Consider the following 26567-nt stretch of genomic DNA (forward strand, 5'->3'; position numbering starts at 1 on the left):
TTTTACCTAGAGGTGCCAGCAAAGACTGGGGCACCATTGTGCTTGATGCTGTACATACATGTGGGAAGAGAGAGTCTCTGCTCTGAACAGCAAGACAGACAAACTGTGGGAGGGGAAAATGTAGGCACAGAGAAGTGATTTATGTTGTGCCATGCCACACAGAAGTCCAATGGCATCACCAGGATCAGAACCCAGGTCTCACAAGTCTAATTCCATGCCCCAGTCACTGGACTACGGCTCATCTTTTTAGCTAGACCACTGTGAAAAATTCATTTTTGCCATTAAATTATATGGGGTCAATCTCTCCCTCGGAGAAGAGAAGCATGTGCATCTCCACTTGGCATCAATAAAAATTGCACACACTTCTCCAAGGTCACAGCTTAGCCCACTATGACACTTGTCCAACATTTGTCCCACAGCACATTGTGATGATTCAGGATTTGCATAAAGGTGCAGGGAAAAGTATTATTTGAAAAAAATGTATACTTTGACTCCCAGAGCCCCACCAGATGCTAACCCATAAATACGGACCACAGGATTATGCATTTCTTGGAGAGAGGGGTCTGAGTCACAAAATTTGGATCTGGATTTTAAACACACAAAGATTGGGGTTGGGGCCTGGATCTGGGTCAGGCAAATCATGTCTTCACCTACAGCAACATGCAGGGTACAGGTACTGCATGTCCAGCGAGGCCGGGTATAAATAGCAGTGTAGACAGTGAGACACAGCTTAGGTAACAGAGTAGAGAACCCTACCTGCCAGAGCCCCCAGGTTATATACCCTACATGGCTCCCCACATGCCCCAACACAATTTTAGCAGTGTAGTGCCCTGCCAGAGCCTTTCCCGACTGAAGTGAAAGGCTCCGGCAGGTGGGGGCGGGGGGAGGGGAGCAGTGGGGAAAGGCTGTGGCATCTCTCTCCTGCCAGAGCCTTTCACTGCAGCATTAGCAACATACCACAGGGACAACTGTGGTCACCGCCTGCCTTTCACTGCTGTGTGTAGCTGTGTGTGTAATGCCCTGTATTTTACATGCTGCCATAAATATTGATATAGACACAGAAGAGTGACTTTGCATCCTCCCTCTCCCCGCACACACACACGCACACACTTCTTCTTGAAACCCACAAGTTTAATTTTTCATTACACTTTTCTTCCTCTGTGACTGTTGTCATGGAAGGGGATAATTTCACTGTCTATGGTGCCATCCTTTGCCATAATCTATAAAACAGATAAGAAAGGGCTACATTGTGATCTAATTTCTAATGCTGTATAAGGGACAGAGCATAGCAATGTCACTCCAGGAGCAGCTGTGGCAAGGAATTAACTCAGTAACAATTTCTTCCATGCAGGGATGAGTAAGTTATTGCAGCTCTTTAGAGGATGCAGTTTACCACCCCACCCCCTTGCACTAACTCAGCTCCATGGGCTGGCATGCATGTGTGAGGGGACTCATCCAAAGCTTTGCCCCCTCATTTGTGGGGAGAGTAACAAACCCATGGAAGCTGCTCTTTCCTTCTGCACAGGACAGCGATCCAGACACTGTGCAAGGTGTGAGGGAAGAACTTGCACCCCCTTTAAGCCATTTTGCCCCCAAGTAATTTTTTTGGATTAATTACTTACAACTAATATTCATTAAAAGTAGTATTTATCTAATTAATAGGTACTAATGTGACAGCTGCCAGATTTGCTGATACACTGGGGACTGAACCAGGAGCTAAAAAGAATTAACTGCTACAGCTTGAGCTAAAGAGCCCACAGGCCCTGTGTGGTGCTGTAAGAGACTCCTGTCCTCTATGGATTGAGCACAGAGGGAATCTGTAACACACACTCACAAGTGGGTTACACGAACACACTGTCAAACCATTTTTAGCTCCTGGTTATTTTAGCCCAAAAGAGGATGGCAGCACGCTTGTGTGGAATTTTACTTCATTTCTGCTTAGGGTTCCACCGCTGGAACTATTAGTGAGATACATTTTGGTTTCTTTTCCCCAAAATTGGAAAAAATTGTGAAAATGAATTTACCACAAATATTTCCACTACTCTAAAATTTCACACCCTCATTTATTTTAAATGAGCCCCTAAGCAAAGGAACTTGTGCAAACCCTGGATCGGGCCTGTTTGTTGTGAAAGTGACCAATCCTGCTAATCTGTCTTTCAGGAAGAAAATGGCTAAACCCTCTGCCAGGCGGTCTTTCTTTCTGATACAGACATTTAGTAATTCTTAGTAAAGGTCTCTTTTTAAATTACCGAGACAAAGTCATTTCCCTCAGATCAGCAATCTTGCTTTGATCTCTGAGCAGTGATACTAAGCTTCTCTCATATATCCCCATATACTCTGCCTTTCCTCACACAGATCTGAGTTTCCTGCCAGTCGGCCTTTCATTTGCCTTCCTGAACTGCCCCCTAGGCAGAACCCAGGTTCTTGCCCACTAAGTTCTTCACACACTGCTCCCCTCTTCTCTTCACTCCAGCCACTCGCATGCTACCTATGTATTTATATGGCGCTCCATTGCTGGAGCATCTGAGTGCCTCATCCTCATTAATGAATTTATCTTCACCACTCCCCTGTGAGGTAGGGAGATATTATCCCTATTTTACAGTGAGGGAACTGAGGCACAGGGTACATTACATGAGTTGCCCATGATCACCAACAGGTCAGTTGCTGAGCTGGAAATGGAACCCGGCTCTCCTGAGTGCTAGACTAATGACCCTATCAACTAGAGCACTCGTTGTAACACTAAGCTGCATTTGGCTAGACTTTACCCATGTATAGCTGAGTCGTTTGCACACATCTAGTCCTACACAGGCACAGCTGAGCTCCTTGTGATCAATCCCACTTCCTGAGCTGACTTGCTCCTGCTCAGTTAGCCTCTCCGTGAGCAGCTAAGTTGCACGCTCAGCCATTTCTTGCACAGAGATGCAGCTTCTTCCTGATGCACAACCCAGCCTGCTTTTTGAGCACCGCAAAATCTAGCAAATTCAACAAATTAAGGGCTAGCGTGCTCTTACCCCGCCATAGCCAGCAAGGGAAGTGGGGGGGAGGGAAGGGGGATAAAATTCCCTCCTCCTTTATGTGTCTGTATTAGTGTAACCCACATCATAGCCCCTCAGTGTTCAATGGAACGGATGGACCATGCTCCCCCTGAGGCAAGGGAATGAGGGCTGGTGATGGGAGACTTCCTTCCCCTCCTGCACATGCCATCTAGCAGAGCTGGATGGATGCACAGGCAGGAATTATACTGTACTTCATAAAGGGATGTTGCAATTTTAAGTTACACACACTCACAGTCCAAGAGGAGAGTCCTGAAGAAACTGTGCTTCACAGGAGTGGGTCTGAGGCACGATGTCTCCCTAGGCACCTTCTCAGGGCTATGCCAAAGGGCATCACCTAGCCCTATTTTACTAAGGAGAAGGTTGCTTTTTTGTTTTGTTTTGTTTCAAACCAATGTATGGTCAGGGCAAGTATCCTAAACCAAGCTGTTCAGAAAGGAATGCAAAAAAAATTTGCAAGATTATTTTTTGGAAAGAGAAAGTTACTATTTATAGTGAAGTAGCATGAGGAACTGCTGCTAGATGCAAAATATTAGTGGATTTGAATTAAAAAAAATACAGAAAAACAATAAATACCAAAGGCTCAATCCTGTCCTCAGCTATACTGGTAAGAAAGTGTCAGGTATGAAAGAGGAAAAAAGAAACTAGGGCTATGTTTTCACTGCAGAATTAACTGGAGCTATCTACACTTCAGGTAACTCGCCTTGAGTTAGCCTATCTCACGTGAGAGCAACCTCACTGCAGAATAACAGCTGAGCAGCACAGTGGCTGGATTAGCAGCACGGAGTGGTCATGTTAGCAGCTATTGCAGAAGTTTTGTTCAAATATCAGAAAAGAGTCTTGACTAACGGTGAGGAGAAGGAGACAAAGTCAGGTGCACAGTATGAAACAGAACTTTTGCTATTAGAAATGAGTATTAAAGACAATGAGGAACAGAATGCTGATATTGCCAGTCTCTGACCCAATCAAACCAATGTCATTTATGTGATTTAGCCTTATGTAATTTAGCCACATAACCAAGAATAAAATTATTTAACCCAACAAAATTAATACTCCATATTTCTTTTTGCAATATGTTCTGCAGATAGATACACTGTTTAATGGACGTATTTCTTGTACTCTAATCAGTGCCATCCGTAATATTTTCTGTCTGGTGACCTGAGGAGGCCACAAGCAATAAGCACAGATGGATACCATCTTGTGTATACATCTCTACTAAACTGAATAAATGCAGGGTTAAAGTAGCACATAATTTTTTACACTTGAAATTTAGTGCACTCACCTTTTCGTTTGGGGTTGAATCCAATCCCACTAGGCCTATGAGGTAAACATTTGCTGAGCGTTTAAAATGTTTTCCATGCATTAAAAAAAAAACCCTTGAGGGCTATTGTCACAAACATTTTCTGTCTTTCATCTCTGTAGAATACTATCACAGACAGGCAATGCAATCACTGTTACTACTGAGAATGCTGAGAGTTTAGTGTCCATTGAGAGTTACCTTTTTCACAAAGTTTTTGGTCACTGTTCTTTGTGCTATTTATGTAAGAGAAAACCAAAGCTGAGCTGGCATGTGACTCCAGGCCCAAGTTCTATCCGCATCAAAAATCATACTCATGATTAAGGTTAAGATTTTGTCATACTCTTTTATTTTTAGTAAAAGTCATGGACAGATCCCGGGCAATAAACAAAAATTCACGGAAGCCATGTGTGGTGTTTAGATGCTGCTTGTAATTCTTAGAACTGGGAGCACTGGCATTTGGGAGTCTGAAAGGACAGGAAACAGGAAGGAGGCGGGGGGAAGTTGAGGAGGCGGAGTGAGAGCTACCAAGGGTGCAGCAGCAGCTTGGTAAAGAGGTTTCCCCTTTAAAAATAAAGTCCTGTTGAAGTTTGTTAGTACCTTGCCTGGTTGCTACAACACCATGACCTGTCTGTGACTTTTGCTGCTGCAACTCCACGGTTTCTCCCACCACCGTGGTGGCTGGGAGCTGTGGGGATCCCCCTCCGCCCATGGCGACTGCGAGCTGCAGGGTGACCATATTTCCCAAAGAGAAAACGGGACATCCCAGCCACTCGCCCAAGGCAGCCCCCTCCCACCACGGGAGGCTGTCCCCCCATTGCTGGAACCCTGAGGAGGGGCCCCTCAGGAGTCTGTCACCTGTGGCTGGAACTTTGCAGCCCCTTCCATCCCCCCCCATCACTTGTCGCTGCTCTTGCCTGTCACTGGAACCCTACCAGGGCCCCACTGGCTGTCAGCTCCAGAGTCCTGCAGCCCCCGGGGAGGCTCTCTGTCATGGACGTCTCTGGAAATCTCAGATTCCCTACTTCCATGACATCCCTGTCATAAATGTAGCCTTACTCATGATTTATGCAAGGTGTCTGTGTGTAAAATCTTGATGGGGCAAGGGGAGTAAATCCATGATGGAAGGCTATCCCTGTGGACTTGCTCTGGACTGTGACACCCCCCTGCCCTGGCTAAGCTGCACTAGCTGGTATATGGGGGAGGGGGCAGATCCAGAGCTCCAGCTAGTTCCCACCCCTGCCCACCTACCTGTGTGGGAAGAAGAGTTGCAGCCCATCAGTAGCTGTTCTTTCTTTGCCCAGGCACGCTGGACTTGGGCAGTGGATTGACTTTGGACCCTGCCTTCCCTGGGTAGATGTGTAACCAGGTTCATGATTCAGCCCCCTACCTCAACCCCCCATGGTTTGAAGCCATTTTCCAAGCTCTTCCTAAATGCCATATTTTTTTCCTCACAGAAATAATGCACAAAAAGGCCCCACCACTAGACATTATCTAATGCTTCAAAAAATCTTTTCCAGTTTCTGAAACCTCTCCTGTTTGTCACCCCTCACACCATAGTGTGTATTTCTAGGCTCACTGTGCTGTGGCAGGGTGGTTGGCCTTAGGCCTTCTTCTTTGCAGCACACCCAGGGCTTGCCCATTAATGTACACTAAGGCGTAGCTTACTGATTAAACTGCCTCTCAGGAACCTTGCTGCTCACTGTAGCTTATCAAATAAACATGCCATGCTACCAATAATACTCAAATACTCAGCTGAAACAAGCATTGATTCTTTTATAGTCAAACAAATGCTATTGTGCTGAAACAAGTCATCTTTAGACAATAACAAGCTGGAATAGATATATATTCTCTACTAGCTGCAGCAAGGGGAATGTATTACAGAGACTCATCCTGAGTCATGCATCAGTCCCTTCACATTGCTCCTGCTGAAAAGAAATGAGGATGGCTCCAGTGAAGGGGGAGTTTCCAATAGCCACAGAGCTTGTATTGCGGGCTCTTGAATCATCTTTGTGCAGCCTCCAGGATCAGAGGTAATGATAGGATCATTTCCTAGGGACAGCAGGATATAAAGAGACGCTGTGGCACTCCATTAATCTCCAGTTGGCTGAAAGCCCCTTGCGGCCCCAGCCAGCTTGCTACAGTTTAAAGCAGGCCCAGGTTGGGTAGCTACAATTAGTTTCCCCCAGCTCAGCTGTCTCTAGTAGATACTGGGCACCACTGCTTTTATGTCCCACTCATCACCATGGCTTTTTATTGCTGATGATAGCCACCCCACCCCCACATATTTCTCTCTTTCTGAATTGTGTAGAAATACGTTTTGCCAATACAGCTGGGAGACCCTTTTATGCCGACCCTTTTTTTAGTGAAAAATGCAGATTCAGCAACAGCAAAATGCTTTGTAAATTCATATCAGTTTTGCCAAATGTTTGTGGAGGGGGGAGTAAAAATTCTGAACAAAATCAAAATGTTTCATTTTGGCATTTTCTAAACAAAACCGTTTGATTTTTCAGCATAAAACAACTCTTTGTTCAAAAATTTCCTTTAATTTAATTTGTTTTAAATTAAAAAACATTAAAAAATTGTCAAAATTCGAATAAAACATTTCTGATCTTGTCAAAACAAAATTTTTCACTCAACCCAAAATGATTTTTTTAAAAACTTTTCATTTCACCAAACCTTTCTAAAATTGTTGGTTCAACTCAAAACAATTTTTTTGACATTTTGAAATTGCCAGTATACTGAAAAATCCCTAATTCACTCAGCTCTATTCATAGATGAACTTGGTATTATCTTGTGCAAGAAAGTGCATAAATCACTCCAACAGAATAGAGTCTTCTTTTTAATCCAGAGCTGTTTACTATTTAGACTTCTAAAATAAACCATCATCTCAACATGCCACCTCTAAAACATTCTTACAACTAGACATGACAACCCCTGAATATAACCATGAAACATTCTGTATCATTGATCAAAAGTAGGACGTCATTTATATTTAACCTCTCTTTTTTTCCTTTTCTCTCTCTTTTTTTTAAGATCTATAAGTATATCCATTACATTGACTCTGTCTCACAGTCACTGAGGGCCCACTGGGCATCAAATCCTACTACTTTGCAAATGAGCAACTCTTAGTAAAATCAATGGGCGTTTGAGGTTTACATGAACAAAGCACCTAAATGACTTCTGAAAGAGGGACTTAGGTCCTTTTGAAAATTTGAGGCCTGCAACAGAGAAACACCTCCACGTGTTAAGTGTGTAAAAGGAGGTATAAAGGGTGATGAGCACCCACAAGTCCAACTGAAGTCAATAGATTCTCTGTAAATCAGGCCACAAATGGATGGAATAAGGCAAGGCAACAGAGCAACCTCAATAGGAAAAAAATAGCCATAGTAATGGACTCACATTGGTTGAAGATGCAGAAATAAATAAGCAATTACAGTTATTCAAAAAGGTCTGGCGATTGTTTCGTTCTTGTGATGGGTCAATGAGAGAAGGCAGGAGCCCATGTAGCCATGCTATTCTCCATTGTTCACCATCCAAAGAGGAATAGGCAGCATGGTAAAAAGGGCGGGAAGCGTGACCTGGGAAGTGGATAGAGGCCTAGATTCTACAAGTGACAAGGGCCCAAGCCCCATAGATTCCAAGCCAACTGCACGGAGGTGCTTCCTTTCCACATTCTTCACAGGCTCACCCTTCCATCACCCATACAGCCGGCTTCACTGTCATGTTGCTCTTTTTTTTGCCAGCTGTACAGCATGCTTGTGAACCTGCCAACAGAACCTTCATTCTACGGGCAGCATATACTCACCTTTCCAATTGCACTTCCTTGGAGGTGGAGCATGTCATAATCAAGTGACTGTTCTGAGACCCCCTTCATGTAGGCTGGCACCCCTGCCCTCCAGCACCCAAAGTCCATTAATTTATGTGGAATGTGTGGCAAATACACAGAGGCACACTGCACATACAGCAGTCAACTTTCCTCTTTGTGCAATTACCGTAGTCTCATTTCCTGCTTGATTAATGCCTCTAATATTTTCCTCTCTCTCCTTTCCATGCAGATGGAAGTGAGCATTTGTGCCATGATGACTGACCACCAGATCATTTGAAAGAACAGCTGCATACTTGCTTTAGAACAATGCTAATGGAACAGCACTACAGCCAAAGGAAAATAATCATTCATAAATAATCTCTCCATTTTGAAGAGACTTTTATTTCATTTATTTATTTCATTTCACAAAGACTAGACCAGCTGTGTCTTAAAACAACATTCAGATCAGCCATAGTTTTAGCTATTAATGGCATCACATTGATATGCATTTTCAAATAATGTAGCAAAGAACAAGGATAACATAAATCAGAAATAATTATCTATATATTACAGCCATTCTCTGAAAAACTGTATTATGCAGCAATACCTTCCAAACAGGGACACTGTGTACAGTGTAATGTATACACACAAGCCTCTCTGGGATCTATATCATAAATGACAAAGATTCTGCTAAAATGATATCCTGAACTTCAGGAAACACACACGCACAGTACATAACTTATGTGTGTGTGTGTTTGTGCACATGACCCAGTTGTACTATGCATATCAGTGAACACCTATAATTATACAGGGTTACTCACCTGCCTAGCAGCAAAAACTCTCCAGCCAGACCCAAGCGCCTCATGGCCATTAGCAGCCCTCTCACAGTCATGCCCTCACAGAAGCAAGCAACCACTCTTGCCTTGGGCAGGTGGCTCCTTAGCTTTTTCAACAGCTTGTCAAAACTCTGTTCGCCAGCATTGCTATAGATCTTGTAGGAATGGGCAATGCAGATCCCCTCCTTGCCCGACATATCTTTGAAGGCTTCCATTCCACTCTCACCATAGTTTCCTACATGGAAATAAAAGAAACCCACAAACTGTAAATTAATAGATTAAAATTTCAAGAAGGTTTTCCATATTAGGAAATAAACAAATCAGGTTAAATGCATTGGTATTTTATTGGTGTTTACATTACTGATGCTAACAAGGTACCATTAAGAAATATTCTTTTTTTAAAAAAAGAGAGAGAACACAATGCTTACAACAAAATATTTATAAATCACAGAACTAACCTAACCCTTCAAAGTCTGCTAAATTGACTGAATTAGCTCAGTTGCTTTGAGGTTTTTGGCAGTTTTTAAAAAGTAAAAATAATTGTTCAGAACTAATTGTTTGTTTGTTTTCTTCCTGCTTTAAAATATTCTGAATGTTAAAAATGTTAATTAGCAAAAATGTGACTTTGTAAATAACACAATCTGAAGCATACCAGTATTTTAAACATGCTAATAATGTATGCGTGGCAAAAGTAATCCTCTGAGGAAAGGTCCTTTTCTGCGCATCTCTAGAGAAAAGGTGGTAAAACTGAAGACACAGAGGTCATGGTAAGCTAAAATCCTAGGTTTTGTTTTGCTTTTTTTATTAAAGTAGAAATGTAAATCCAAACCAGAATAAAAGAGCTTTCATGCTTTCTCGCATGCTGCCCCTCACGCACAGGAGAAGCTCCTTGTAAACATTCACAACCCCACCCCCCATTATCTCTTTCAAATCCTTCCTTAAAACATTCCTTTGCTAAACTTGACCATGATTTGGGCATTGGTGTCCTGAGACTGAGGCCTAACAAGCAGACCAATATTGTCTCATTGTTTCCTTGTCTCTCTGCCTGTATTCACCTGTTGCTCCTTGTCTTTGATAGCAAGCGCTGTAGAGCTGGGACCATCTCTTTGTTATCCATTCATATGGCACCTAGCACAATGACATACAGGTCCATGACTGGAGCTATGAGGCACCACCACAATACAAATAAGAAGAAGACAGTGAGAGACCAGGAAAGTGAGACTGCTGCTGGGAACTGATCCCCAACTCATCTGTGTTAGTGCCTCAGGGAAAGAAACTCTAACCAGGTGCAAACTTTACAGAATATCAACATAATACAGGAACATACTAAAACAGTGACAATGGAAAGATATTGCATTGAGTGGTTAGAGCTGGATCTGGGAATTTGGACTCATAAGTTTTACTTCTAGCTCTGCCACTGTGTAGCTTTACGACTTTGGGCAAGTCATTTCCAGCCCTCTCCAACTCAGCTAACACATCTATGAAATAAACATCATTTGTATTATGGTAGACTCTTGAGGCCTATTATGATAGGCACCATAAATAAACATAATAAGAGATTGGCTCCAGCTTGAAGACCATTCACTCTAAATAGACAGCACAGACAAAGGGTAAGAGAAAGGAAGTATTTTACACAAAGAGAAATGAGGCATAGAGTGATTAAGTGACTTGTGTGTGAAAGGTCATACTGTCAGTTTGTGGCAGAGCCAGGATTTCAACCTAGACCTTCTGGTTTACAGTCTAGAGTTTTAACCACAAAACTACCCTCCCTCCCATATTAGGATTAAAACTGGTCCAAAATCAGAAGTTCTGCCCGATTCAAATCTGGAAGAACAATCAAAATATGATCAATTCTCACAAAACAGAAAGTTCAAAAACTGTTTGATTTTGGAATGTTAAAATGTTTCATTTTGGCTTAGTTCAATGTCAGTTTGTTTTCCTCTAAGCTGCTGTGGTGTCTCATGGACCTGTAGCTTGCATGTCTCATGACCCATTTTAATCTATGAGCCTGGCTCTTGAGCCAGAATATATCTCCCATGATGTGCCATGGTCATGTGGCTCACGTGAGGCAATGCATCAGTTCATCCAGAGGCTGAGACTGCAGTAAATCATGGGAAATGTAGTCTAGCCAGGGAACCCAGCCGACAGACAAAATGGAGATATTAGGTACTCAAACTACAATGAGGTCCTGCAGCACTTCAGGCCTACACAAATTAATGGCTTACTGACCCAAAATGAAACATCAAGTTGGTTTGAAAAAATATACATATTTTCTTTTGATTTTCCCAACAGAAAATTCAAAAATTATCAGCAAAATTATAATTTGTTGATGGGAAATTTTGATTTTGCAGAAACTGCATTTCCATTGAAAAAAACTTTTCAGTGGAAAATTTCCAACCAGTTGTAATTCACCTACAGAACTAGGTCTCTTCAAGGTGTAAAACACTCAACTCCTCAGATGAAAGTGCAAGTACAAACTGTTACCTTGAGGCTTGCTCTAAAACTGAGGATATGCAATGCAACTACAATGCAGCACAAATAGCAGTTTTCTCAATAAATGTCCCAACCATTGACTCTTTTATAATCAAACAAATACTATTATGTCACAGATGTACTGGTCATGTGTTAGAGAGCTTATTCCTTCACTCTTCCACTTCCCTGGTCCTTCTCGCATGAACAGAGAGCAACAATACCTGAAGTCCGAAGGTGCAAACAATTCAATGTTTATTGGGGTGAACTTCCAGCAAGCTTAAATACAAGTTCCTTTTTCCTTATTTTCAAATCCCAACTTACTTCCTGTTTGCCCCTAATTTATATAGTAATATTCTTAGCTATACCTTAACCAATCATTCTACTGAAATTTAACTAACCAATCCTAACATATTGTAACATGATTAGCTAACCAATTATATCCCACCACCTTAATTAGTTTACACCCAGCAAAATTAATTATACAGCAGACAGAAGCAATCACAGAACCAGACAGAGACCATTCCAATAAACAATAGCAAAGTGGGAACTATAATGACAAAACAATACAGAAGTGAGGATTTCACAACTACATCTATAAAGACATAAGAGTTTCCCAGCTGTGTCTATTGATAAGTGAGTTCTTACCTGACAGAAAACTATCAACCTCAATTTCCTTTTACATCTTCTAGGCACTTCCCTTTCTCTGGAGGTGATAGGCACTATCAGGACAGGATTGTATTCCTACAGCCCAATAGCACCTTCTTTCAATGTGACTACTTTGGAATGTGAGGATGTGACCGGTCGCTTCCCAGCTTATGGTTGCCTCTGTCGCTTAGCCAAAAGCCTTAGCCTAAGAACAGGGCCTCAGACTGTCACAGTAAGAGAAGGACCTTACACTGGCAGACAGTGATTTTGATTCTATCTTTTATACCTCTAACTAGCCAAGTGATAAGAATACACCTAAATTCTTAAAGTACAGGCCTTTACAGACAGGCCTGAATATCTATATCCTAACACTCCACCCCTTTTTTTTTCTTTTTCTTTTGGGATCCTCCTGCCCAGGTATCCCTGGAAAAGCATAGGACATATGGCGACACATTTCCTGATAGGGCCAGGCATCAAGGTGGAAGGTGTCGATGCTTCATCTGTCCCACTGCCCCTTGTGTAGTACCATGCCCTGCACCTTCTCTCATATGGGCATACTACACCTATTCCAATTAGTGTTCCAGACTTCCCAGTATAGTGGGCCCAAGAAGGTTGGGCCCGGGATGTCTAGTACACGTGGGGGGGGGCTTACTACATTACTTATAGGTTATAATTAGTGGCTGTTCTCTAGGGGGTCGTGCCCCCCTTGATCGTTTCCATATGCAATGTAACACACATATAGTTAACAATACACCAGCTGCTATGATAATCCACAGCAACACCGAGAGTCCTGACCACTGCAGTATGGTCCAACATCCTGGCCACCACCAAAAACAGTGCTTCTCCTCCTTTGATAAGGTTAAAATTTTGTCAGCGCCATCCTGTAGTGTGTATTGTAAGTGTGTCCAACTGTTGGCGCTTTCAGCAAGTTGCTCTTGTAATCTTTGTGTACTTTTGTCCATATTGTGTGTCCATTGAATATCCACAGTGAAATTTGGTATTGTCCAAACCAATTCAACTACTTGGTACAGTATGGGGTAGTAGGTGCTGGTTCAATTGTTTACAACGATTAAGTCCACTGATCCATTGGTGCACCATAGTCCAGGTGGCAGTGTATAGAAGTTCATAATTTTGTCATACACTGGAAGGATTTTGCCTCCTAGTGTTATATTGCAGGATTGCATACATTCCCAACAGAATACACCGTACCCCATATACATTACCCCTAAATGCCCCCCCTTTGCAATAGGCCATTGATCCTGCTCCTCCATAGTCATAGGAGAGGGGCACATCCATATTCCTCCTCTGGATATACAACTGCTTAATGTGATGACAGTCCAATTTACCCCATTCCACCCCCCCCCACCTATTCCCTAATGGCTCCCAACGTGCTCCCTCTTCCCTACTTACTCCCATAGGGTTCAAGGGAACCACCTTATTTGCCTTTCCTTCCCATGGTATCATAGTAACAATTACACAAGAACTGTCCCCACAGGTTGGAGATGTTATTTTCCAGGTAGATGGGTATGTTTTTGCAATTGTGGATAAATATGGGCTAGCCTCCCGATTTAAGGCCATTGTTCTGACCAAGCATCTCTCATAATATCCATTAACATTATTAACTGAGCATTTTGAATACCTACGCGCACTTCTCCCCATGTTAGTCTTCTGAAGCCCTCCTCTACCCATGTCACCAGGTCCCCTGCCCAATGAGTTAACTGCAAGTTTACCTCTACTGCTGTCCTCCACCCTGTGGCAACTGCTGATAGTTGCTGTGCCATTAATTCATTAATTTGTTGTTGAAATTTCACATTTTGGCTTACTAATTGTTTGGTTACCCACTCGTCCCCCAGATTCCATGTACCCAGTATAGTGTTCCCAGCTGCCCACAATCCCCTTTTCTGATGACGATTCCAGGAGTGTCCTCTCACCCACGCATTGAATTGTTGTTTCAATCCTTTTATGTACATACTACAATTTGGTCCACCCACCATTCCTTGGGGTTTACCACCCATGTAATAGAGTGAAAGGACACGTTAAAAAGTGCTGGCTGCACCTGCTCCCACAATGGCTCCCAGACATTTGCTCGTCGGGGAATATTCTTGGCTCCAGGCTGTGGCCACTTTAAATTTGGATTCTTCCAACTTGGCATCCATATCACCTGTAGGGTTACATTCTGTAAAATGGTTAACTCATTGTACACCCAGCGTCCCAAAGGGGATTTTACGCCTAATGTAATATGTACATAACAATCACACCTTCGGGGATTATCTTCCATGGAAGTACCATTGTGGTTACATATGGTAACATCACACCCTAAATGTGGGGCCCTATTTTCCTAAGAGGGTTCATTTGCTCCAGGAGACCAGAGGGTTATATTCTTTGGACCCTCTATAACAAAACCACATAGCTGGGTAACTGTGTTTTCCACTATCGTTAATCATGGCACATTATTATGTCACAAATGTACTGGTCATGTAATATTTCAAGTCCCTGTAATTTTGTTACACCATACAGTAAGTGGTGCCTCATATAAAATGAAAGAAAGTGCTTCAAAATAATGAGGCCACTTACCAAATTATGCAGATTTTCAGCATTCGGAAGAAAAACATCCTGATATTCTAACTCTGAAAGTGACTGAGTTTCCGAGTTGAGAAAACTCTAACTGTGTGGTATGAGCTTGAGGGAGATTCAACAAAAACAGAATGCAGTTTTGCATCAAGGTTCTTGTACAAATCCACTTGTCATAATCATTGCTGATTAAACTACTTTATTAATTATTCATAGAAAATTCCTCTGTTGTGGAGTACTTTTGATGAGGTATGTATATTTAATTTTAGCTATACTGTAGTGGTAATGAACACACTTTGGTGGAAAACTAATCATTGCTCTTAGATTCCCTTATATCACAAAAACAAATTAGTCTGAATTTCCTTAAAGCCATGTTTCCCCTCCAGGAACAGAAAAACCAGGGAAGGCGGAAAATGTTGTGGGAGGCTATGTGAAGTTTTCATCAAGAATTTCTGCCACACATTTCCTGCAAGGGGAAAGGAGCTGGAGTTTGGGGAGTTCATGGAAGGAGAGACGCTTGGTAAGTTTTCTCAAAGAAACCATATTTTACTAATCTATGTGTAGGCTTGGAAGGATTAGATTTTTATTGGTAAGTGTCAGTAAATGTTGATTTCACCCTAAACACCTAAACTAATGAAAAATATTTCCATCAATAATAATCAAAATTTACAGATAGACAAAGTAAGAAAATGCTGCTTGAAAACTTATTAGAGTTTGATTTAAGGATAATTTACTTTGTGTATTTTCGCATGTGATGTTGGTGTGTGCTTTAATGGTTAGAAAGCTTTAACTGTTTGAATCTCAGCATCTACTGTCATTAAATAATTATTGTCTGACCCCGCTTACTGTTCCTCCCACAACTGTGAAAATTTAAGTTACTGAAAATAAAAGAAATGCTTAAAACCCATAATCCTGTGCAACTATGAAAATTGAAATTGTTAAAAGTTTTAAAAATGCTTAAAATTAAACATTGATAATATTGATATTATCCATTGAAATTGTTTTAAACAACTGAAATGTGGTATCTATGTTGTGGTAGTAATATAAGGGCCACAACCAGGTTGGCCCCATTGTACTAAGCTGCAAGTGGGTTGCCTAGGTGGCGCTCCCTTGTGGCCCCTCAAAGTGTGAATTCCCCAGTTGCTGGTCCCTGTCAGTTGGATGCCACCCTTCATGGGTCTGGCGCCATAATGCCTTAAGCCCTCTGCCTATGACAGACTTAAGTCCCACCCCTTCTGAGGCATCAGAGTCCAAAATGAAAGGAAAATTGTGAACTTCAAACCAGGGTCACCCAAGGATTCATCAGCAGGACCCTGCCCTTCTACTCAGGGCTCGTCTCTGTGTAGCCAGTCCCTTTTTATCGGTCTTCCTGGGACCAGTCATCCCATCCACCAGGAGGCTCACCCAGCTAGCAAGCTGTCTTCGGTTCTTGGCTGGACGAAGGCTTCCCTCACAGAGGAAGAAACAGAGCTCTGCTCTGCTTTCCTGGTCAGCCCCTAACTGAGCTGGGCCTCTTCCATTTAAGTCCCCTCTTCACTCCTGAAAACTGTTGTAGGTAAAGCAGGGTGGGGCCAACCATGTCCACAGGCCCTCATTAACTGCCTTCCTACTAGCGTGGGGCCTATCTCCCCTAGCACATAGGCTCTGTCCAAAACATACAAAAATGATAATTCCTTCTCCAAAGAGCTTACACATTAAAAAGATAAGATGTAAATAGATGGGTGCCACAAACTAGTGGGCTGGGGTGCGGGAGGCAGGGTTAGAAGGTGTACACAATTCTTAGCCAATCATTAACAATGATCAAAACTTGTCCCAAGTAAGAAATAGAAGGGAGAAGTCAATTTACTGTTACTTTGTTGCACAATTTAAGTATGTAAGGCTTGTCTACACTTACCGGAGGATTGATGCTGTGGTGATCGATGCATCAGTGTTCAATTAGCAGGTCTTCACAAGACCTGCTAAATTGACCGCCGATCACTCTCCTGTCGACTCCTGTACTCCACCTGGTCGAGAAGAGTAAGGGGAGTCGATGGGAGAGCGTCTCCCGTTGATGTTGCGTAGTGTGGACCCCGCGGTAAGTAGATCTAAGCTACATCAATTTGAGTTACTCTTTGTAGACAAGGCCTAAGACTCATACAACCACACCTAGCGATGAATCTGTAATGAGAAACTGGTGGTTTACATTCAAACTCTGTCCCCACTCAGTCTCTTCATTAGAGCACTTGAAAACTATGAATCTATATTGTAGCTGACTTTGCACTAGAATGTGGGCCAGATTTTCATTGGGTGCTGATCTCTTGAAAATGTGGCCAGAAGTGACTGCTGGGGACTTTTGAACATCTGGCTCCTTTTTAATGTGAATAAATGAAAGCTGAGCTCTTTTGAAAATCTGCTTCCATATGTCTCAACATGTATAAATAAATCATGTATTACATCATCTGCTAATGACTTAGCCCTGCCTCTGATTTACAGTTTGGTTCAATATAAGGCATGTGCATTACCACCTATGTTATAACTATAACCACCTGCTAGCTCAGCTTCAGCTGGATCAGTACTAGTCACTGTTAAGAAGCTTAAAAAGAACAGATTGTGCTTTTTTCTTTCTCCCCCATCCTCCGGGGATGAAAGTGAATGTAGTACAGTATATAATACTTGGATCCGATAGAAAGGGATCTGGCAAATTACTTTCTACTCCTACTATTCCTTCTGCCCAGTAATTGAGCCAATTAAACCCTCTTAATACAAACCTCTGAGATTTAATCTGCATTATAAGGCAAAAGCAACAAGGGTTTTAGTCTAAAAATAATAAACAAAATACACTGACATCTGCTTCTGTCAGATTAGAGGACACCAATATAAGATAATAAAGAAAGGCTCCATAACTGACTGAAATACTGTGCTGAGAGAATTTTGGTAGAGCCACAAAAATTGTTTTATTGCTTTTTGTCCTAATCTGTAATGCAAATTGTTATCAGGCATCTGTCCCATTTTGAAATGAGGCTTAATGCATGGGAACGAAAAAGGAGGCCATTTGGAGAACTTTAAGATATAAAAATTGATAGAGATGTTGGGGAGAAGTCCAATCACCACAGAGTGTAATGTTATAGGAAAACAGAACGGTCAATCAAGAATGAAGAAATGTATTACACCATTTATTTAGCTAGTGATAATCCTACCTGACATGGGGAGCATAGTTCTTTAATCAAGAAGCGCTACCCTTGTTTCTGATAGGTAGGGAAGTGGGTAAACAAATGAGAAGTGGGTAAACTCAGTTTACCCAAGTTTACTCTTGACTACACTGCTGTTAGAAACCTCATCATTTGTGACATTTAAAACTAGAGTGGGGAAAACACTAGAAAATGTACCAGTGAACTACTGGGTTTCTTGTTGACATGATTCTATGACTCTTCTTAGGTTTGGCCATTGCTAATAGTAAGGACAGGGCCAGATTTATAAAGGGATCTAAAGAGGCAGATAGGATTATAAAAGAACCTAACTCACATTGAATGTCAGGAAACTCAATAGGAATTAGGTATCTCAACTGCTTAGGTGCTTTTGAAAATCCCACTAGGCTCCTATCTGGAACTTTAGGTGCCCAAATACCTTGGTAAAGCTGGACCTTATTTTAGGCTTTGTACAAATATAGATAGATAGATGTAGATATATTCTTAATTTGCATGGAAACATATTATTGTGTTAAACATTTAACCAGCTTCATTTTCAGCAGTGGTACTATTAGTTCTGGTCAGATATGATCAGATAAACATTCTGAAATGTAACTAACTCATCAGCAGCTTTCCGGACAAATAGTGTAAGAGGTTTCCTTGACTCAGTAACTAATCTCCCTTTTGGAGAGGTGAAATCATTTGGCTCAGATTAAATCCAGCAAGCATATTATGTTAGTTCTCAAGAGCCAATAAATCCCTACAGATATTCTCTTCCCCTCCCTTCACAATAGCTACCATCCTGAGAGGCAAAGAGATATTTGGACTAATTAATAGGGCTGTATCCAATTAACTAAAAGGATCAAAGGTGATTAATACTAAAAACATGGGGAGGATCAAATGGGACTGTCCTACAGAAAGGTTATCCAGTGAACAAGGTGATCTGCAACTATGGTTGCCAAGCATCCAGGATTGCCCTGGAGTTTCCAGGAGTTAAAAATTAATCTTTAATTAAACATTATGTCATGTAACAAGACTTTCAGGAAATACATCCAACCAAAATTGGCAACCCTACCTGCAACAGCTACAAACATGGTGGGGCTGCTCTGAGTAGCCATGACTGTGGGAGACCTGAGAAATTAATATTATGCCTTAAAGTGCTTTAAGAAGTGGTTGCACGTGCCATCAGGCTCTGTTGCTCTGGATGAGTTCTGTTGTAGCACCTGATCCTGAGTTCCAGGGGGACTTTATTGGTGGAGGTCTCATTGCAAAGCTCTCCATAAACTCAGAACCCACTCATTATTAAAAAGAAAAGGAGTACTTGTGGCACCTTAGAGACTAACAAATTTATTTGAGCATAAGCTTTTGTGAGCTGTAGCTCACGAAAGCTTATGCTCAAATAAATTGTTAGTCTCTAAGGTGCCACAAGTACTTCTTTTCTTTTTGCGGATACAGACTAACACGGCTGCTACTCTGAAACCACTCATTATTGTCACACAGAAATGGGTGTGAGAGTGTGACCTCACCAGGCAGCCTCTGCTCACTCTATGCACCAGCCACTGTGCTAGGCCCAGGGATGGTGGTATGGAGAACACTGGAACAGAGCTGCAGTGGGACCATTGTAATCATCTAGTCTGACTTCCTGCTTAACACTGGCCACGGAACTTCCCCCAAATAATTCCTTTGTGAATTAGAGCAGATCTTTTAGAAAAACATCCAATTTTGATTTAAAAATTGCCAGTGTCAGAGAATCCATCACATCACTCCTTATATCAATATGACTGCAATTACAGCTGGACATGAACTGGATTTTTAGTTTTCTGGGGAATTCCATGATTTTTAAAAAAATCAATTCCAAAAAGGAACAAAATGTGAAAATTCTTGCAAAAAGAAATGGGGGGTGGAGGGGAGAGAGGAGGGGATCATCCTGTGCAGATCAAAATGTTGACTTTGGATAAAAACTGAAACATTTTGTTATTTCAACTATTTACAAATTTTATATTATCTTATATAAAAAACAATTGAAACAGCATCATTTCAAAATGTAAAATTGTTATTGAAATGCCTTCTTTCCATTTTTATGTAAAAATAAACTTTCTTCAAACCAAACATGTTTCCACAAAACATTTTACTTTCAACAAAGCAGGATTTTCATCGAGAAAAACTTCCCACTGTAATATTTCCAGTGAAGTCTAATGGAAATGCTGATCTTCTCCATCTCATGGCATAGGAATTGCTCTCAGCCTAGACATTGTCTAAGCCTGGGTATTTTCATGGCTTTTTGAGTTCTCTCCTGTGAGAGGCTTCAGGTACTGGCAGTTTTTTGGTTTGGATTTTTTTTTTTTTTTGCTGAAGAGATTCTCTTAAGGCCCCTTTCACGCTGGATATAGGGCCAAATGCTGCTTAGCTACAATGGTGTAAATCTGGAGTAATTTCACTGGACTCCCTCTGTATTTATACCAGCATAATTGGGAGCAGAATCAGGCCCTCCCTGTTTATCCTCTGGTGATCTTCAGCTCTTTGAACTCAGCCCTGAATTGTGACACTGGCAGAGTTTTCTCTTCATAGGGCTGCTGCAGAGGCAGCCACTCAGTTCTCTGTTTGGTGTGGCAGCTTTAGAAACTGGGGATTACCCGGCTGCCTAGTCAAAATAATGAGCATTCGGGGGGAAAGGGGAATCATTAATTTGTTTAAATCTTTGCTTAATTCTATCTAATTAATTGCAACAAATGAGAGCTGGCTTCCCTTCCTGTTGGTTACTCAGACAGGCTGTGCCATGGAGATACATCCATTTCAAAGGCTTTCACGCCCTCCGCAGAACTGAGCAGCCATGGCAATGGAATGGTACTTTGAAGAAGGAACTGCATAAATGGGATAGCAGCTAGAGCTGGGCTCTAACAGAGCACAAAGAACAAGGGAGAAACAGTAGGCAACATCCCTATTTGAATTCATTTGAGAGATCTACCTACAACATCCCCAACTCAAACCTTGTCTATTGACTGAAAACCACAAATATGTGGAAATGGAATGCAGTCTAATGGATAAAGCCGGGGATGGGAGCCGAGAAACCAGGGTTTTATTCCCAAATCTGCCTCTGACCTGCTGTGTGACTTTGAGCAAGTCATTTAACCGCTCTGTGACTCAGTTTCCCCTCCCACTCTTAGTGTGATCTTTCTATTTAGATTGTAAGGTCTTTGTAACAGAGATAATCTCTTACTATGTGTTTGTACAGCACAGTGGGACCACCATCTCAGCTGGGGACTCCGAGCACTAACGTAACAATAATAAATAAAAGGATTGTACACAAAACATTTGATAGATCTGCATGAAATGGGGTTAGTTATTAGAACTGGGCAGAAAAGGGCTGTCCTGTCTCACAAACATCTTCAAGTTTTTGAAAAATAAATTCTGTCCCCAATTAGGATAAAATCAAAATCTCAAACATTTTTGCAAGCTGACAATCCAAATAAAAAAAATGGTTCAGGTCAATTTGGTTTTGTTTTGATAATTTCAAAATGTTTTGTTTCAGTTTTGACCATTTTAAAATCTTATCTTTCTTGGCCATAATTAGCTTAAATTTCCAAAGAAATAGTGATTCTTAACAGGAAATCTGCAATTTTTCATTTAAAAACTGTTGACGCAAAACATTGACAATTACTAAACAATTTTGTCAAAATATTTTTCAAGTCGAGAAATTTGTTGAAACCAACCCTTTCATTAGCATTTCTGTACTTGGCATTTTCCTGTAAAACAGTTTCATTGAAAAATTCCCAACCATCTCGTCTAGTTATTCTTACTTTTAAATGATTATTATTGTCTCTTGTTCATTAAAATATTTCATATTTTTAATGGAGTAACTACATCACATACACTAAGCAAAATACAGTACATGAATTGCAACATTCAAATTTAGCTAATTAAATAAAATACATCTGCCCATTATCTCCTTTGGGGATGAGCCATCCTTTTGGGGAAATTGCACATCTTTTTTTGGCTACTTTAAATGAATAAAATCTTTCTTTCCCTCATTAGAAAACTTTGACCTAGTTCCACAGTTTAATGCATCTAACTTGTGTCTCCTTTTAAAATTGTCATTTCCCAGCTTGAACTTAATGGAAAGTCTCATTAAAACACTCCTGTTTACTGAGAATCCCCAGAGCAGAACTTACTAAAAAATGCCCAGACAAGTCTTGTCAATAGCTTTCCTTGTAGACTGGTCACCTTTGATCACTTTATTAACTAGCTTTAACTACAGCTCTGTAATTCCCTTCTGCCCTGAATAATGGTTGAAGTCCTCCATGGGGCTAATATCTAGCACAAGACTTCAAGTGTGACACCTATTGCAGAAACATGATGGTGTCTCATGCTTTCCTTGTTTATAGTCTAAAGATATTAACAATCATCTGCACTTTCCATCTGTGTCAGCCCTGCAATCAGGACATGTGACTGCAGCACAGGTAGACATATGTATCTGAGCCAAGCTAGCTTTAGTCTAGCTAGACCAAAACTAGCTTGGGTAACAATAGCAGTGATAATGTAGTGATGGGCGGGTGTATAAACCTCTAAGGGTATTTTTACCCTGCAGTCCAAGCTGAGACTGCAGTATGTGTAGACATACCAAGCTTGCTTACACCTCGAACAACAATATTAGTGAAGCTTCAGCAGCATGGGCGGCAGAACAGGCTACCTAGGATGACCAGATGTTCCAATTTTATAGGGACAGTCCTGATATTTGGGGCTTTTTCTTATATAGGTGCCTATTCCCCCCCCATCCCCATCCCAATTTTTCACACTTGCTATCTGGTCACCCTAAGGCTACCCAAATCTTCTTGGAACCCTGGATATGTACTGAAGTGACTAGCCCATACTTTTGTCCATGCTGCTGTTGTTTCTCGTGATTTTATTAAACTGTGTGAAACTAATGACTCCACTCCTATTTATCAAACCAGGCTTGTCTATTGCTTGTAGTTTGTTTCTTTAAGTGGGAGACAGGGCACTTAAATAGGGTGTCATCCCTCTTATGGTGGAAAGTCTTTGTCAAAGAGGAAGGTTTTGTAGCATTTCTTAATTGTGGCCGGACTCAGGATTTGGCTATTCTCTTCTGGAATAAATCCTCTAAGCTCAGAACACTTTGTCCCTAGCTGTTGCATCCTTCATCCAGAATTTTGTGATCTGCCTTGTTCCAGAGGAGAGCAATGGTTCATCGACTGGAATTTGGGCTGTAATATAGCTGTGGCGTGGTCCGTTACTTGCTTTCTATCTCAGTGAAAATCAGCTCCCTTCACAGGCAAGTTACTTTGTGTCTATAGAGTGTTGCAGACTGGAACACGGATACCTATCAAATTCACTTATATTATTCATAGAGCAAACTACAATCCCCACAAGGCTTAATATTGGAATGACTCAAAACCAAACATTCTGGTTCATTTCAACAAACAAACAAAACATTTCAATTTCAGGAATGTCAGAATATTCTGTTTCAGTCAAAAATGTCAAAATGAAATGTTTCAACATTTCCAAATTGAATTATTTTGGAATTTTTGTTCTGTGAAAATTTTTTAAATTTCAACTTTTTGTCCCAATTTGCAATGAAAACAGAAGTTGAAACGTTGGCTTTTACTGTGGGATGGAAATTCCAAATTTTGCTCAGCTCCAATTGTTAGTTCTTAACTCTTTTTGGTAGCTTGTAGCTTTTATATACCTAGCGTACTCGGGTGCCCTCATTACTGTAGAATCTGAGCATCAAACCTGATCAAATTGCTTTGAGTCATGTTCACGTTTGCTTATTTGTGTTAATGGCTGAATCGTATTTATTATATCTATAGTCATGCTAAAATGTCTATTTTAAGCAACATCTGAGACCATTAAAGCTATTGTAGAAGGTGACGAGGACTCTCCATGTTAAAACAGAGAAAATGTTAATTTTATGTTTAACTGATTATATACAATTTTATTTAATGTGTTCATTTTGGGCAAATTTGGGTTTGATTATTCTCCTGATTTGAATTGTATGCGAATTTGGTAGTGCATTGAGGTCTCATAAGAATCTGCACATATCTAGAGCGACAACTGGACGGTAAAGGTGCACTCACTTGAATTTCGCAGAAGTGTTGATCAAAAGATTTTGAAAGAGTTAATATGAAGAATCTTGGGAGATATTACTGGTGCTTAAAAAAAATTGTGGAGGAAGAAATTTCTCTTATAAAAAGAACCTATGCTGTCTGGCCAGCAAAATTGTCTCTGGTCCAGAATGGGATTTCTGGTCAAAACACACACTAAAATATCCCCAAAGATCAGGCATTTTGAGTTAGGCAGAGCAGGGACTTGAATCAGGCTCTCTCACATCCCAGATGAGTGTCCGAGCCACTAGGCTACTAGCTGTTCCGGGTTGGGACTTGGTTTCTCTCTCACTCACACTCTCTCACAGCTTTGACAAAACAGCATATTTCAATGAAAAAATATTTGGATGAAAATGCTCTGACCAGCTCTAGTTTTGACCACTCAGGCCTGCACTCCAATCAGTTACCTACAGGCAAAAGGCTTGGCGGATTAAAATTAATCCCACTTCATTCTATTTTGGAACAGCGTATATTGATGTTGTTTTCTCTTTTCCATTCGTTTAGTTATTGTGTCATATATCTTTATGCACAAACATTCTCTCCAAGAACATTCCCCAGAACAAAAAATGCCAAGCGCTGCCACTCCTGGTGCCGGGGTGGGGGGTGGGGAGATGTGGGGGGGGGGCAGCAATCAAGGCAACTGATCTACAAGTTCCTGATCACATAGTCCAGTTGGCATCACACTGCGTGCAAGCAGCATTTGCAAGATCAGTTTTGACACTTGGCGGGGCAGATTAATTAATGCTCAAGACAGTTGCAAAGATGGATCAATATCAACTATGATCATTTAGCCAGATCTAAACAACAACTACCATTTTAATTGTCATTTACTCCCAGGATAGTACTGACACCAAAACAGAGGTGCTCTGGGCCAGTTTTACTGCTTTATTTCTTGCCACTTGCAGCACCAGCCCTCGAAGGAAAGCCATTCGACAAAAGATTTACAGACAGCAGCCCAGCAGACAGGTTTTGCCTGCGGGTGCATAAAAGATGAATGCTGTTTTTCAGAAAACTTTGGCCTCTCCTGAAAAACTATGTGACGCAAAAGCCTTTTGTCCACATAGCAGGTGGCCGAAATGACCATCAGAATTGATACTCCTTTAGCCTCTGAAATGCTTGAGCAAAGATGAGATGATAGTTTCATATGACGTGCTTAACTGTCATCTGTCTTATTTGACATCTTCATTAATGATCTCAAAGAAGGAGTAAACAGCATGTTAATGAAACTTGCAGATGACACTGAAGGCTGAGAATGCCAATTAGGACACAGAATTATTACAATGGAGTAACATTGGGTAGAAAGTTTAAAAATCCTAAATTCTACATATAAAACTGCAATTAAAACATCTGTGGGAAATAATCCAAGATTTATTTATTGTCAATATGTGAGGGACACCTGGAGCAGCAGAAATTAGGGATTACAGCTAATGGGACATAACTTTGCAATGAGATATGGCTCAAAAATGCCCATTGGCACTGCAGGGTGCATCTTGGCATGAAGAAGAAACATAAGAGTCCCTTTCTATATACTGAAAGAGTGAACTAAGTAGAACTTCGTTAAATTACAAATAAGAAGGGGGCAGGGAATATGATAATTGCCTACAAACATTTGAAGGCTGTAAGCACCAAGCAGAGAGAAGAATGATTTGGAATAGAAAATAGGTATGTAATCAGAAGTAACTGGATGGATGGATGGAGGATAGAAAGAAAAAAAAGATAGAAATGTAGGTAAAAAGAAAAAATATCCCGACCATGCCATACCACGTTGTGGAATGGTCTCCTGAGTGAAGTGATAGATCCCTTATCACATGGGACTTCTAAAGCTAGACTACAGAAAACACTTGAAAATATAGTGGAAGGGAAATCCTGTCTTTTCAGCAAAGGAATCAGATCAGCAGTCCTGGAGCAGAAAATGTAATCCACAGTATTTAGGTAATAATAGTAACCAAAAGCATTTCCATTAAAAGCACATTTCTTAACTGCTAGTCATCTGGAGGACTGTAAACTATTTCTGCAGTTAAGAGGGGATGCTGAATACAGTGAATTGAGAATCTTGATTCCAAACATGATTATTTTTCTGCACCAGTTGCAACAGCAAAATTTCAGTCCTATTTGGCTGTCAACTGCTTTTGTCTGGAGTGAGACGCAGCAAGTTGCTTAAGCATCATTATGTGGAGTTCATAGAGTTCCCAATTATATTAAATACAAGAACAAAGAGATCCAGTGAATTAAGAACAATCTGTCACATGGAACTGAAAAGGGCAATGAAGCGTCACTGCAGGTATTTAAAATTTATTCCCGCCCCCCCAAAAAATGTGATAACCACTAACTTTAGAACAAGACAATCTGCAAAAGAGAAAAATCATTCTTCCCCAGCCTGAAAAACTTCAGCACAAAAAAAATTTACAAGAGCGTCACTTAGATTTGGGGCAAGGACCCATCTTTTTATTCTGTGTTTGTACAGTGCCTAGCATCAGTCAATGACTGATGACGGGGGCTCCTATATGCTAGATACTGTTCAAAGCCTAATAACACTAATACTTGAAACAGGAGGGAAAAACTGGAGAAAAAATATAAAGAAGATCATCATTAAAAAGTCAAT

General features: G+C 41.0%; 1 protein-coding gene across 4 annotated transcripts in view; it reads right to left on the reverse strand.

The window, feature by feature from the left end:
* The window catches only part of GRM5 (glutamate metabotropic receptor 5), a 322105-nt gene that overhangs the window by 168489 nt on the left and 127049 nt on the right, over nucleotides 1-26567 (reverse strand). For all 4 annotated transcript variants that reach the window (XM_073336744.2, XM_073336740.2, XM_073336753.2 and 1 more), the window contains exon 3: nucleotides 8980-9229. In XM_073336744.2, coding sequence (XP_073192845.1) covers nucleotides 8980-9229 — 250 coding nt within the window. The remainder of the gene's footprint in view (nucleotides 1-8979; nucleotides 9230-26567) is intronic.

This window comes from Lepidochelys kempii, chromosome 1 (genome assembly GCF_965140285.1).
Source record: "Lepidochelys kempii isolate rLepKem1 chromosome 1, rLepKem1.hap1, whole genome shotgun sequence".
Lineage (NCBI taxonomy): Eukaryota > Metazoa > Chordata > Testudines > Cheloniidae > Lepidochelys > Lepidochelys kempii.